The sequence below is a fragment of the Petromyzon marinus genome, chromosome 22 (genome assembly GCF_048934315.1).
Source record: "Petromyzon marinus isolate PM22_M1 ecotype Great Lakes invasive population chromosome 22, UKy_Petmar_22M1.pri1.0, whole genome shotgun sequence".
Taxonomy (NCBI): Eukaryota; Metazoa; Chordata; class Hyperoartia; order Petromyzontiformes; family Petromyzontidae; genus Petromyzon; species Petromyzon marinus.
In genome coordinates this window covers 12,881,968-12,897,358 of record NC_133688.1, presented here as the reverse complement: position 1 = coordinate 12,897,358, position 15,391 = coordinate 12,881,968, and the positions used below count along the sequence as shown (strand labels likewise).

At 43.6% G+C, this 15,391-nt stretch overlaps 1 protein-coding gene across 2 annotated transcripts in view; it reads left to right on the top strand.

The window, feature by feature from the left end:
* COL24A1 (collagen type XXIV alpha 1 chain) overlaps positions 1-14,053 on the top strand; it is a 150,340-nt gene extending 136,287 nt beyond the window's left edge. For both annotated transcript variants that reach the window (XM_032959009.2, XM_032959010.2), the window contains exons 52-61: positions 2,816-2,869; positions 3,018-3,053; positions 4,781-4,798; positions 5,273-5,308; positions 5,888-5,914; positions 6,363-6,428; positions 6,818-6,986; positions 9,264-9,373; positions 10,314-10,532; positions 11,358-14,053. In XM_032959009.2, coding sequence (XP_032814900.2) covers positions 2,816-2,869; positions 3,018-3,053; positions 4,781-4,798; positions 5,273-5,308; positions 5,888-5,914; positions 6,363-6,428; positions 6,818-6,986; positions 9,264-9,373; positions 10,314-10,532; positions 11,358-11,501 — 879 coding nt within the window. In that variant the 3' untranslated portion in view covers positions 11,502-14,053. The remainder of the gene's footprint in view (positions 1-2,815; positions 2,870-3,017; positions 3,054-4,780; positions 4,799-5,272; positions 5,309-5,887; positions 5,915-6,362; positions 6,429-6,817; positions 6,987-9,263; positions 9,374-10,313; positions 10,533-11,357) is intronic.
* The last annotated feature ends 1,338 nt before the right edge of the window (positions 14,054-15,391 follow it).

The window sequence follows — 15,391 nt, the reverse complement described above, 5'->3', positions numbered from 1 at the left end:
TTAAATAATTGGCATCTGTTCTTCTATAAAGTCATGATGCACGTAAACAATGAATATCTTACTCAAATACCAGGGACTCTCTTCTTTTTCACCTATATAGTTTATTTAATCTTAAGCTTTCTTAGCTTTGCATTTAAATGGATGCTTCATTTTATTTCTGGAATATCAAATTATAATATATTACCAAAGCATTTTGGAGTATTCAAACTATCAACCAGTTGTTTTCTGAACAGAAAATGTCGATTTCAATCATTAGCAATAGTACATATAATCAGATTAAAACGTTGACAATGAAATAACCAAATAATACATCCATGAACAGGGGCGCAGCCAGGATTTTGACTTTGAGATATCCAGTTTATGTTTTCCAATGGGCGCCATAAATTTATAAAACAAATTTTATTGGATTTGAACGCGGAGTTTATTAATAGGTCGGAGCCGCTGATGTGGCTAATAAGTTCGATAAGTTCGAAAGGCTGCCGCTCAAGCAGCCTGCAGGACAGCACAAGGTGGCAGCCTGCAGGGCAGCGCACAAGGTGGCAGCCTGCAGGACAGCACAAGGTGGCAGCCTGCAGGGCAGCACAAGGTGGTAGCCTGCAGCATTTTGCAGCAGCCAGATATCCGGTTATCCCGATTACCGACTTTCCCAAAATTTCAGGGGGGGCTAGGCCCCCCCCAGCCCCCCCCCCCCATGTGGCTCCGCCCCTGTCCATGAATGCTCATAGTGTTGAGGTGACTGCAAACATTCTATCAATCAAAACATCCCAAGCAGGGTGGACCCTCCTAAAGGAATCTTGACACTCAGTGAGACTTCTCTGGATGTAGTATTATTGTTAAAGACAATACTGCCTTGGTGTGATGGTTAGCAGACTGCACTTGCAATCGAGAGGCTCAATTTCCTGGCAATGGCAAGTTCATGAAATCCCCCCACCTCTGTCCACCCAACAGTATGCAGGGAAGTTAGTTGATCAACAAGTCACGTGTGGTGGGGTAAATTGTGGGTACTCCCACCTCTTTCAAGATGTTCGTCCAGCATGGAAGAGTAGGCCAACATCCTCTCTATATGGGCTATTGAGAGCTCTCTCTGATGGAACCCCTTCTACTAGCAGTGGCGAGAGCGAGTAGTTACAGGGCTGGGTCGTAACCTTTACCACTGTTTGGTATTTTAGAGGAGCTGCTTTGGCTTCACACAAATGTATTAACTTTTTTTGTACCGTACCTAGCCAACCGTGCTAATCGGAGGTGCGGGGCAAGGACAACAAAATAAAGACAAAAAGCAGTTATAAAGAAACTAGTTTCAATCTAAATTTAAAAGTGTGTAGCTCCAGTTGCTTCCTATTATCTCCAGTGGCTTCGTAAAAGCACTTCTAAAGAAATGAGTATCTGTAAACTGATTGATCTCCTCCTATATAATCGGAGCTGCAATCAGACCCGTGCCGACTGCATGCCTTAAATCGTCCAACTTAAAGGGATGCTTAGCTCTTTAAATGTTCGAGATGTGATGCAAGGTTTTTTGAGTTTCCGTGACCTTTTTAGCAATGCCTTATAAATGCCAATATTATGATGATTATTTATGTCTATTTTTAAGGGGGTGGTCTACATTGGGTCAAACTTAACATCTCTTAATGTTCGACGGCTTGTGCACCAGATCTTATTTATTCACGATGTACTTACAAAAACATCCGCAGACTACCTACTGGATCTCCTCTCTGTTTCAAAGAACACATTTGACCTCAGGTCTGCGCTCATTTACCAGCTTCACATTCCTTATTGCCGTACAAAAACCGGAGGAAGGGCCTTTGCTATTGATGCCCCAGGGTCTTGAATGCTATTGCCAATAAACTGCAACTTGAATCACTACCTATGAGATCTTCACTCAAAACTTCTCTAGAGGAGTTGTACACCCCTAGCTGCCACTGCTATTCAGTGGCCTAAAATATGGCTCTCGGGTTTGGTGTTATAATTTATTTACGTATTTTATTGTTAAAAATCCGGTCACAGTCCCTACGATCACTGTTACATTGCATTTATGGCTTTTATTTTGGTGATTTCGAAAACGTTTTTTTGGTTTGGCCATGTTTTTGTTTATTGTAGTATGGAGTTAGACTGATGGCCTAAATCTTAGTTGTCTTGTTGTTGTTGTTTGACTTGCATCCCACTGGGATTTTTTCACACAGCGTTGGTGTACGGTGCTATTTCAGGAATATTTTGATGTTTTTTTCCTGGATTTTCTGTTTGTACAGTCACACATAGTCACTTTAAGATGTTTTCTTGTTAATGTTTTTGTTTTTTGTTTGTTGCGGTTGCACCTGATTCAAGAGCCGAATGGCTCACAGGGCTATACCAAATAATTGGAACTATGAAAACTATCTGATTTTAATATTTGGTGTTTGCATGTTCTCACCTTGGTCGTGTGGATTTTTCTATGGGTCCTCCGGTTTTTGTCCTCCACATTTAGAAACGTGCATTGAGATTATTTAGATGATTTGGCTGCTATACATTTCCACATGATGAGCCACTTTGTTGAGCTATCATTTGTGGCCTAGTCACTTCTGAAAAGGGCGCTTTACCTGGTAAGATAATAAATAATTTCGTCTTACATGTTTTTATGTGATTTGTTTACCTTTCCTATACTTTTCACTTCTGTCATGTTTTGTATTGTTCATTGTTGCAACGTTCTCACCCCCCACCCCCTTAGTGGGCGTCTGTGCAAATAAACTTCGTAGCTCATCAGATTCCTCCGGTGATAAATGAATGTTTTGATTCTGATCTCTCCGTGGATACCTTTACAATGATCGCTGCGCGACGTTTTCAGGGAAGCCGAGGCATCGTGGGACCAGAGGGTGCCGTCGGGCCAGCCGGCCGTCCGGTGAGTCTCGCCGTGTACCCCCCCCTGACACTGCGCGAGCCGCACAACATGCAGGGCGAATTGCGTTGTCGCACACGCAAGGGGTTGTCGCAGGTGACGCTGATGTTTCGTGTCTTGACTCGTCTCTCTTCCCTCTCCCACCCCACAGGGCCTCAAGGGGATAAAGGGACAAGCAGGAGAGACGGTAAGGTTTCATGCCACCGGTGGGGAGGATTAAAAGTGCAGTGTTGAGTTGGCACAGCTGAGGGACCTGGGTTCGAATCTAGCTTTCAGTCGCCGTGATTAAACCTGGTTGCCAAGTGTAGTGATTTGATTGTCTCAGGCCAGTCTTGCTGACCTGCCCATGCTGGACATCTTTGAAAAAGAGCTTCAAAACTCATCAGATTCCTCCAGTCTAAATAAAGATTATTTATTCAGATAAAGATTCTAACTCTGATTGTTTACAAAAGCAATAGTGTTTTACTTATGTCTGCGTAGTAAGGCAATGAAGCACTTGATGTTGTTTTATAGCTAGATGAAAGGCCATTGAAAAATGCTCTTGTTTTGCAAGGGAGGTGTGTTGAAATTCCAAATGAAAATCTATAGACCTAGAAACTAAGTGCAGATGTTATGGTTTTTTCAATAGTGAAAAAATCTAAAGCATTGAAAATATAATTGTTACATCTACATGCCGATTACTGTAAAAGTACCACCTTGGATTTTACATGTAAATATTAATAAATATTTAATTTAACATTGTATTGCGTAAGGGATGGTTTACAAAAAAAAGCATCCATCAGTTTTAACAAAACAAAGTTCAGCTGTCCTTTTATCTTGCGATTGTGAAATTGATTTTAGAGATCGCTGTTCTGGCAAATCTAAAGCAAACAAAATTCCACTGATTTCCACGAAAACCACATGCTCACCACAAAGGGACAGGTCAATGGTGATGAAAAGACTTTCATTATTAGTTAATCATTAAAGACATGGAGCCATGTGGAGCTAGAGTGTTTCATAGATCTGAACCATCTGGTATTGCTATGAATATATAAAAATTTACACACCTTAGTCAAGGCACTCATGGATGAAGGACTCATGGCTCATATGACTCTTACCATGCGAGTGCTTTCAACTGGTAGTGATGAGTTTAATTAAACAGGTTCTCAAGTGTATTAAGTTGACCGTCTCATCTCAATACTCAACGTTGCACACAAAAAAAACAATCACACTCATTTTTTTTGCTTTTTCCAGCTCCAATAATTAAATGCTTTAATATGATTCACGCACGATGACCACTCTGCAGGGCATCTTTAAAGGTGTGCCAATTAGTGTTTATTTCAGTATATTGAAGTGACTTCAGAGCTATAATAAAAAAATATATATTGTTTTATATATTTTATTATTTTATTGTTTCCCTTCAACGTGACTTTACCGAAAGAGCTAAGAATATGAATTACTGCAGTCACGAAAGCTTTAAATCAAAACTTGACTTCAGAGCTATTTCAGTGATGTCATATTCCATCTGGATTTGAAGCTTTTGTGACTGCAGGAATCCATACTCTTTGTTTTTTTTCGGTAAAGTCATGTAGGTAGAAAAAAAAATCACGACGTTTCGATCGCAACACAAGCGACCATCATCAGGGTGAGACAATCACAGCGGGGAAACTGCTGAAACAACTGCTGTTTCTCCAAACTGCTGAAACAACTGCTGTTCTCAGATGCAAGGTGATTGCAGCGCTTGTAGCAAGTTGCGAATGGGAACTTCTGAGGCTGGTGACATGAGGCTGATGTCACAATTGCAATAAAAACTGGGAGAAAATCAGAAAAAAATGTCTCCAAAGGAAATGTTTATATGACATTGAGCTGGGAATTCCAGTGTAACTTTCTCTGTGCTCCCAAACCCATTCCCTTCGCTGTCCCTCTGAGACTCAGGGTCTTCAAGGGCCAAGGGTGAGTGACTGCTAAAGTATTATTTACCAGAAGTGTACCGACGCACGAGTTCACTGTCTAACGTCAGTTCTTAGGCTCACGATGCATTCGATGCATTTGCACGTGTAAGAATTTTACTGTTATTTATTTTAATCCGTTTATGTTATATGTACTGGGCTCTACTTGAACCGTACCGCTATTAGTAGCCACTACATTCACCACAATGTTAAATGCAACATTAATTAATACAATTTCAACCATGGTCTATGACCCTCAAATAGCCAGGGGCGTGAGGTGGCGACTCATTACGCCTCCAATAATCACTGTACATTGCCGTGTTAGCAGAAAAAAATACAATGTGAAATCTGAATGTGTTCAATATGCTGATATTTTTCGATAGGTAATAGCCATTCACAATCCCTTACCGATCGTGCATCTCTTTACACATTGTGCGTAACAGGGTCACAGAATAACAATCGTGTTTCATCTTTACAGGGACCAAAGGGACCGACAGGCCAGGCTGGGCCTCCTGTGAGTTAAGCTTCTCTCTTTAATTGGTTTCAATTGCTCGGTGACCAGCGGGTTGGGGACTTTGTTTGAGTGCGTGACTCACAATCAGAAGGTTGCGAGTTCAAATCTTGGTTGGGGATCCATTCAGTTCTGGGCTATTACACTTTAGGGGAAGGTAGCAGTGGTTGTTCTCTAGGTGGACTCATCCCCATCATAGGGATGTACAGTTTCCACCACTAGATCAGGGATATAAACAAGAGCTGCTTGTTGTGTCATGCTCATTCAATCGAGAAAGCCTTTGACTGTAACTTGATTTAATTACGGCTTTACTAAAAAAACGAATAAACGGCTGGATACAGGCCTTCTCTTGCTGTGTTTGACCATACTTCACCATGCTGGTGATTGCAATTTTGTGAAAGGCATGCGAGACCGATTCGGATATCGCTCGTCACTGACGTTAACCGTGGTTGGAGATCTAGCTCACTTGGCAAGGCTTAATAGCACAGTGCGCTCGCCACTGCACCACCACTTCGCCCTGTTATATTATAGTAACCGATGCATTTTGCAGATTTAACTTTGCTGCATTCGCTTTTGTTCCAGGGTCCTCCGGCTCTACCGAGCTCTTTGGTGAGTCACGATTGACTTTGTCGTTTACATCTGACGAAAGCGATCGTTACAAATTCAGTTCGATTTGCCCTGAGCACAGATTTTCTAAATCTCATACAAATTACTTTGGAATGGTAACTACATGCTACACACATACGGCATGAATTAAATTAATAATTAAAAAACACACTCATTGATAACACTGCCTTGACATTAACTTTAAAATATAAAATAGGCGACGTTTCGGGAAATGGTCCTCCTTCATTGCGCGTGAAGGCATCGTTATTGACAAATGCGTTGAGTATTTTTGTTAATTGTGCTTGCGCACCACTGCCAACATGGCGACATCACCAAATAATTTCCCATGTTGACATCTGGGTTCAGTGCCGCGATGTTACTTTGCATGTTGCTGATGCACAGTGTGGAACACACTCAATGGTTCTCCCCAATCTGTTGTGTCTACCTTTAGAGACAACACGACTTTGGCGCAGCTCTCCAAGCCTTCATCGAGTCCAATACAGCACTTAACATAGAGGTGAGGGCAGCGCGGAGTGCCGCATGTGCCCATGAGACAGACCCTGTGTTGACAAAGATTCCTTAGTATAGCTTGAATAGACTTGTGGGGCGAGTGCTGTTAGCGAGCACCTGTGAAGGCCGATACGACACGCGAGTGGGTGGGTGACCAGCATCACCCGCGGCCGCCTTTGTCTCCCTGGTGGCGATGTTTACGCACTGCACCAAGTACTCGTTTGAGGCTGAGTCGACCTAGGGGAGGCCCAGGACCGTTTCAGATATCACTCTCGTGGGTCGTGAGCGGGAATCAAACCTGGGCCGCCCGGCTCGATGCGCAGCGCACTAACCACTGCTCTACCGCGCTCTACACACACGCGTGCATGCGCACACACCCACGCACGGCTGCCACAGACCTATCAGGACTCCACCCTCCCGGCGATGGAGCAGGGGGTGGAGATACTCAAGACTCTGCACTACCTCAGCACGCTCATCCAGGGCATCAAGAACCCCATGGGCTCGCGCGAGAACCCCGCCCGCATCTGCCGCGACCTCCTGAACTGCGAGCAGAAGGTGGCTGACGGTGAGAGCTCGGCACCGGGAACAGAAGGGCCCCCGTGTGGCTCCCCGAGCACAACGGAGGCCATTCACAGCCGGCGCTTTGTAAATGCATTGCCTTGACTGTGTGTCAGGCGATGTCCAAGTCAGGCCACTTGGTTGAACCATCATTTGTGGCCACGTCGCTTCTGAAAAAAAAAAACTAATAGCTCAGTGGGCTTTACCTGGTAAGATTTAAAAAAATGTTTAGTTTTATTTGTATATATATTTTTTAAGTGATTTGTTTACCTTTCATATACTTTGCACTCCTATCGTAGTTTTATATTGTTCGTTCTTGTAACGTTCTGACGTGCCTCGACTGGACATCTGTGAAAAAGAGCTTTATAGTTCATCGGATTCCTCCAGTGTAAATACATTTTCTGATTCAAGCGTGAAGCTTCAACAGCGAGAAAATGTATTTCATATCGTGGACCTGAACTGTGATATTCTTTGGGTCTTTCGGTAAAGTCACATAGATAGGTTCAAAGAAAATATCAAAAGACTACGACGTTTTGATCGCAACACAAGCGGTCGTCATCATCCCTTTCCTGATGACGATCGCTTGTGTTGCGATTGAAACGTCATAGTCTTTTGCAGGGGCGGAGCCTCAGGGGGGGCTGGGGGGGGCTTAGCTCCGCCTGAAATTTTGGGAAAGTCGGTAATCGGGATAACCGGATATCCGGCTGCTGCAAAATGCTGCAGGCTGCCACCTTGTGCTGCCCTGCAGGCTGCCACCTTGTGCTGCCCTGCAGGCTGCCACCTTGTGCTGCCCTGCAGGCTGCCACCTTGTGCTGCCCTGCAGGCTGCCACCTTGTGTGCTGCCCGGCAGGCTGCCACCTCGTGCTGCCCTGCAGGCTGCCACCTTGTGCTGCCACCTTGTGCTGCCCTGCAGGCTGCCACCTTGTGCTGCCCTGCAGGCTGCCACCTTGTGCTGCCCTGCAGGCTGCCACCTTGTGCTGCCCTGCAGGCTCCCACCTCGTGCTGCCTTGCAGGCTGCCACCTCGTGCTGCCCTGCAGGCTGCCACCTTGTGCTGCCACCTCGTGCTGCCCTGCAGGCTGCCACCTTGTGCTGCCACCTCGTGCTGCCACCTTGTGCTGCCCTGCAGGCTGCCACCTTGTGCTGCCCTGTAGGCTGCTTGAGCGGCAGCCTTTCCAACTTATCGAACTTATTAGCCACATCAGCGGCTCCGATCTATTAATAAACTCCGCGTTCAAATCCAATAAAATTTGTTTTAAACATTTGTGGCGCCCATTGGAAAACATACACTGGATATCTCAGAATATTGAAGTCAGCCCCCCCAAAGTCAATCCTGGCTCCGCCCCTGGTCTTTTGTTATTTTCTTTGAACCTATCTACGTGACTTTACCGAAAGACCCAAAGAATATGAATTCCTGCAGTCACGAAAGTTTTAAGTCAAGATTGAAAAGTGATGATTTCTGGAATCAGAGTAAACAATTATGATTACAAACCTATCAGCACCATCTCACTATTAAAAGCTACGGCAGGCACATTGCAGTGATGTTACGAGAGGATGCTATATAGCAGCAGTGTCCAATTGGATTCTCACGAGCCACATGCGGTCTTTAATCCACCACATGCGGCTCTATGGAAAGGGCATAACAACATTAAACATACGATCACAGTAGCAAGACTAGTGAATGTCTCCCATGCTGTGCTGAAAACTGTCAATATATATACACTTATACATACACTTGGCTCTTTGCAGAACTCATGGGTACTTTTTGGCTCTTGATCTGTTACAGGTTGGCCCACCCCTCCTATAGAGGCTTCCTGACCTGTAATTTCCACTCAGCTTAAAACTCATGCTGGACAGCCTCGACCAGTGTTTCTCAACTCCAATCCCCACGTCCCTGCAAATCGCCATGATTACCAACCATCCAGGTGCCCTGCAGAGTGCAGTGGCTTAAATTGGGTCCCAATGGAAAATATTGGTTATCGCAAATATGCAGTCCGTGGGAGGGTCACGAGGACTGGAGTTGCGAAACACTAGCCTCGCGCACATATGCAATGGGTGTATCATGAGATATGTTAGATGTGTTTACTTGGGTTGTGTCTTTAAACACTATTGTGTGCAGCATCGTGGCTGCCAAACATGTTTGCATCATTTATATCAACGTATCTAACTCTTGGTTGTTGTTGTACTATCTAGTTAAATGAATGGAACATGTTCCGGTGTTGTTGTAAAATCGTAAATTCTCTATTATTCTTGCATCTAACTTTCAATCGCACTGTTCTCTACCAGGTAATTACTGGATTGACCCAAATCTCGGCTGCTCCTCGGACAGCATTGACGTTTTCTGCAACTTTACTGTTGGTGGCCAGACATGCCTAAAGCCACTGGCCATGAGCAAGGTAAGAACTTCCTATTGGCCAGAATGTGCGCTGATATTTCACGGGACCACATTCGCCAGATAACTGGCACTGGGCAAGTAACAATGCATCAATTAATTGATTCGAATTAGGTTCTCAACACTCATGCTACATGCATCGAATCGTGCGTGTGAGAGTTATTTTCAAATAGGTTCAGGGTTCGAGCACTAATGAAATCATGGGTTTTAATCTAGGGGGTCCTCACCTGTGCTCATATCAGATTATCAAGTATAACGAGTTGATGCGCTCAGCCCAGTCACCAATTATTAATAAAAAAACATTAAGTTGGGTTTTTCACTTAATTTGGCAAATATTGCAACTCTGAAAATTAAATGTATGGGTCTGACTGCCATGTCGCAGACGTTTCTCTGGTGTACTGCACGTGGGAAAATGCAGTGCCCCCAGTGTGGAAAAGAAGTCATTTAAAGGGATCTCAGGAGTAGTTTTGTGACGTCACCTTTTTTTTCAGAGCACTGTCGTATACACGTGGGGTGATGCACTGGTCTGCAACAGTTCCGACATCACATTGCTTCGTGTCATTTCGTGACGCCACAAAATAACCAGAATCCAATCGGGGGGAAATGCATTAACCCTAAAGCGCAGCCATGAACTGCTCCACATTGTGGTCTGGAAGACTTATACAAGCGGTAATATTTGCTCACAAAAGATCACTTATTGATCCCTTTAAGTAACAAGACATATAAGATCAAGGAACAGCCTGTAACGTTTAGACAAAAGGCCTCACGCTCGGTCTCTCGGAACAAGGGTGGCGGCATCTTATGGTTAAAAATACATATATATCAATGTAAAAATCAATTGATTCTTGAATAAAATTGTTACAATCCTATCCCGCACCTTGCAACCACTCGCTCGCGTCACGACGCGTCGCTGACCTGCCCGCCGCTCTCGTTCCTCCCCTCAGCTGGACTTTGGAGTGGGCAAGATACAGATGAACTTCCTGCACCTGCTGAGCTCGGAGGCCGTGCAGCCGGTGACCGTGCACTGCCGCGGCGGGCCAGCCTGGGAGGACCCCTCCTCACCGCACCCTCACCGCCACGCCGCACGCTTCCGCGCATGGAGCGGCCGCCTCTATGAGCCGGGAGGCCTCCTGGAGCCGCGCGTGCTCCACGACGGCTGCCGGGTACGGACGGCCAAGGCGGTCGTTGGGTCGCTTGAGCGGACGGCGACGCCTGTCTCAAAGGGGCTTTTCGATCCCTCTTGTGCGTTTCAGGGTTGGAGGATCAAGCACGGTCGATCGATTGGTCGATTTCGCAACCTCCGGTTTAGCACGGTTGGCTACGTACGGCGTGAAAGAAGTTCAGCATACGTGCATACATATCCGACACAAGATGCATTTATTTGCTCTGATTAAATTGCAGGGATTGCGATAGTTGGCCGGTGGTTTCGAAGCATGATGATGGTGGTAAAGTGTTCCAAATGTTTTCCCTCGTACGTTTTTTTCCAAAAGTACTTTTGTCGCTAATTATAAGCAGTTGCGGGGATGTGTACTGTACACACATTTTGAATTTGAACATTGTCTTTCAAATGAACTATTGCTCATTGTGTCTGTAGATATTACAGTCACAAATTAAAGCTGGGCCATACAATTACATCAGCGATGTGTCTGCTATTTAATAAACATTCGAGGTGTAATGATGACTCAATATATCAATAGTGACTTTTAAGCCCATGATTCATGCATTGAATTGAATGTGTAAGAATAATATTTTTCGATCATGAAATGAATGTAATGGCTCGCGAATGTGGCTTCACGAAGATGGTACATCAGCAATGGCAGCAACTAGCAAATATTATTTCCAAAGATGAAAGTAGTATCGCCAACGTATTGATTGATGGTCGTTCTATTGGCATTTCTACCGTAGATGACGTGTCCATGGAATTTTCCCTGGGTTTAACCGTTCGTTTGACCCACTGCTCACTCGTTTGTGTCTGTTCCTCCTCGCAGATGGACGATGGGAAGTGGCACAAGACCGAGTTTCTGTTTACCACTCAGGATGTCAACCACTTGCCAATTGTAGACGTCCATTTTACTCACCAGAAGCCCGACTCCCAGTACCATCTTGAAGTGGGACCCGTCTGCTTCCTTTGAAGATACTTATGCAAATTCTTATTATATTTTTTATTAGCAAGTATGAAATGAAGGATTACATGGTTTTACAAAAGGACTAGCATTTTGAAAGATTAAATCCAACTTTCTATTCTATTTTTATATAAAAAATATGTGGAATTCACACCCACCATGGTAGCAACGCAATTTGCCAAAAATTACGCAGAAACGTTTCTCTCTACCGACTGTGGCGCGTTCATATATTGGCGTTGACCGCAGCCGTGAGAGAGGACTGCTGAAATATGCAAGAAACGAGGCTTGGGGTTGGTCGCGAAAAAGGATTTTTTTTTTTTTTAACGGGCTGATCCGCGCTCGTTCGACTCGTCCTCGCTGCAATCGTGAAGGCGTTTGTAAATAATTATTTAATAGTACGCTCGGCCACAGCGGCACTTGTGGATGCAAGCTGTTGGATCGAGAGTCTGATCGTTTCCAGATGTGCAATAACTGACGATACTAAATAACGTGATTTGGTGCTGTGCTCCAACACATATTGCAAACATATCTGGGAATGCTAAAGTGTTAATACCTTCGGTGCTCACAAAACACAGCAGTTTGATGTCTGTTGCTACATTTAATTACGCTTTTGTGCACAGTGACATTTTTTTTATTATGTATTTTACAAAAAAACCATTGTGATAATTCAAATTGGTGCTGGTGTGTTTTTTGTGTTTAAGTTTACTACCTCATATAAATGACAAAACTTATTCGTTTTTAACTTCAAATAATTTAAAAAAAATAAAACAAAGGAACAAAAAAATACACAAAAATTCACCCCATCCTCCAAAACCCTTACGGCCAAATCACACAGTTTCTCACCATAGCGACTCGGCTTCGTTGCTGGTAAGTTGCTGCTGATTGGTTTGTTGCACCCTGGAGTGGTGGGACAGGCATCGTAGTTGTCACTTTAGGGTGGGTTGTTTAAAAAAAAAAAGCCGCAATATGCTCACTTTCAAGCCATGCACACGGGACGCTTTGTTTGTACCTGGCAAGTTTCCTGCCCACAGAAAGATGTCGAGATATTTCACAATTCCAAGCACCGGGGGCCTACACCTTACACATTGCTGATTTTCCACTGTATCTTGTGTACGCTTTTAATTGGCTCAATTTGAAATGTCTCGTCCACAACTAGTCAGATGATTAGGTAAGTCTTCATGTCGATAAGCTTCGTAAAAAGACAACTCTTAAGCACCGTATACATGAATGGAAAACTTTTAAATCACAGCACCTCTGTGCAATGTGATGTCGCTATGTTGAGAACTGCTCTGGTAACATTTGAGAAATGCAGAACAGTACTATATTTCAAACTTTACTCTTTTTTTTTCTTATGACCTGTAAAATTCATACTTTTAAAAATCAATTGACTCCATGCAGGTGAGCGTCTCAATGCAGGAGCGGAGCTTCCGTTGTGAGTGGTTAAGACGTCGAAGATGACATCAGACATTTCTGTAGACCCCACTCAGTGCAATCGTGATGAGTTATTGCCACAAAAGCCTGCGACAAAAACATCCTTATTCTACTTCTAAACGTATCTCATTAGCCCAAACTATCCTTTGCTTGAGGTTGTCAAGAACTGCAGTTAATCAACAATGCATAGTGCATAGACTACCGTTTGCGAATCGTCACGGCAGGTGTACTTTTAAATCTAGATTGAAAACTCATTTCTTTAAAACTGCTTTTTGTGTTTAGTTTGGTGTCCTTCCCCCACACCTCTAATTGGCACAGTTGGCTACGTAAGTTCAATATGCATACAGGTGTATTACGCAGCATATGCACGTCCATATAATTGATTTAAATTCCCTACGTGTGTTTAAATTCACTCGAAGGCCTACTTTAAAAAAATACATATTGTCAGCCACATATTGGACTTGTGATCACAATGTTTGACAGTTTTAATTGTACCATTTGTAAAACTTAAATCGTGAAATATAATTATATGAACTTCAGCAGAGCTGTAGTGTTAAGGATAATGTCAATTCCATGCTACGTCTTGTTTATAAAAAGCATTTGAAGTAGGCAAGTGTTCAATATTGTGTAGAAAAACTAACTTTATCACATATATTGTACATACATTTTTATTGACAGATTACGTTGTACAAAATAGAATTTTTTCCAGGAAATTATTTAATATTATTTAAAGTCGCCATTTCATGTCAAGCAAACTGGCTCGAGATGTCAAAACCTGTAAATTTTGCCTGTTTTTACAAAAAATAATTTTTATATCCAACACCAACATTTGTACGTTGTGTGTAAATGTTTTGACTTGAAAAAAAAGTTTATTAAAAAAAAAGTCTTAGTTATGATGCTATTAAAGTGGAATGTGTGTGGATGCGCAAGTGCAAGGTACAACAGGTTATTTTTTTTATATATATAAAGTTTGTTATTTTAAGTCATTCACTTTTTTGGTGCTGTTTTATTTTGCTAAATGACCCATCAACACAGCATATACCTCGATCTATTTTCATAATCTCTCCTTGCTGTTGTTCCATTGCCACGTGGGAGGTTTTTTTTTTAAAGTAAACTCAATGGAGTAATCGTTTCACTGTCGGTTTGTGCATTCTTAAGGGTATCAATAGTTATACTAACTCCCTCGATACTAGCTTGAGCACTCCGCAAATATTGTGTACTTGATCCTATTTAAATACTCGATAAACTTCCCCATAGGGTCATGGGGTCTTTAGGGGGCTGAGCCCCCCCCCCCCCCCCCAGCTGAACACTCACCTCCACTTGTGAATTGTTATAAAGTCACGGATTCCATTTGTTTAACATTGACTCTTCAGGACCCTACCCTTCCCTGTATGTTGGTATAACCCACATTCAAATACGGCCGTGCTACAGGATTGTCCCTAAATATTGTGTGCTTTCCGTATATGGAGCCGGCAGTAACATGCTTGAACTGACTCGAGAGACGGGAAGACGAGGACGTGCGTTTCAGAATGTACGCCGATCTGCGAAATCGCACTGTTAAGGAAAGTGGGCTGGGTGAGGAGACTTCGCTTCGAGGGGACGATGGCCGCTGGTCAAGACTAACGATGGAGTGGCAGCCAAAGGGTGGAACACGCTTGAGACTGGGAGTATCAACCACGACGTGCCACTGGAGGACCGCAGGAGATGGCAATGGCTTTGGGAGTCCTTCATCCAGCAGTGGATGTATCATTGTTGATGAACTGTGGTCATATCTCAATGCGCTGCAAGTAATCTAGGTTCGGTATCTAACCTTGGGATTTCAGAATCGTTTTGACTGGGGGAATCCGATGAGCTATGAAGCTCTTTTCACAGATGTCCAATAGGGGCGGGTCATATGCCTCGCTCTGACGCTCTCGAAGGTTGACTCGGAATTAAATGAGTGGTGATTGCTGTGTCAACACCATTGCCATGAAGCAAAGATGACCGGTACTGATATGCTTACTATTCGACTCCAACATGTACAATGCTGGTCATTGTAGGTGCTCACTAACAGCGCGTCCCACAATAGTCCAGTGCATCTGAGAATAGTTTGTGTTGGTGCATGTGTGTGTGCTTCACAACCAAATTATTTTGATTAAAAACAAAGTTTATTTTCATTCAAACAGCCTAGACTTGATTGCATTTAAGGGTATGTTAGACTAGAGCTAAGCATCTGCAGAACTCAAATTCCAAGTAACGGTCTCTCTTACATCAACTGTTGAAGAGATGCGTGCCACACTTTAAACACACTGCTCTGGAAGAGTTCCAAATTAACACTTTTTCTCATGCCACAATACTGATGATGATAGCAATGTTGGTGGCCCTGAGAGGAACACACAAACAATGTAAATATGTCCCGTGCTTGGCTTTGTGGCTCCTCCAGTTGCCTGCCTCCTTGCAATCGGTCACAAAAGCTCCTTCCAGCCGAA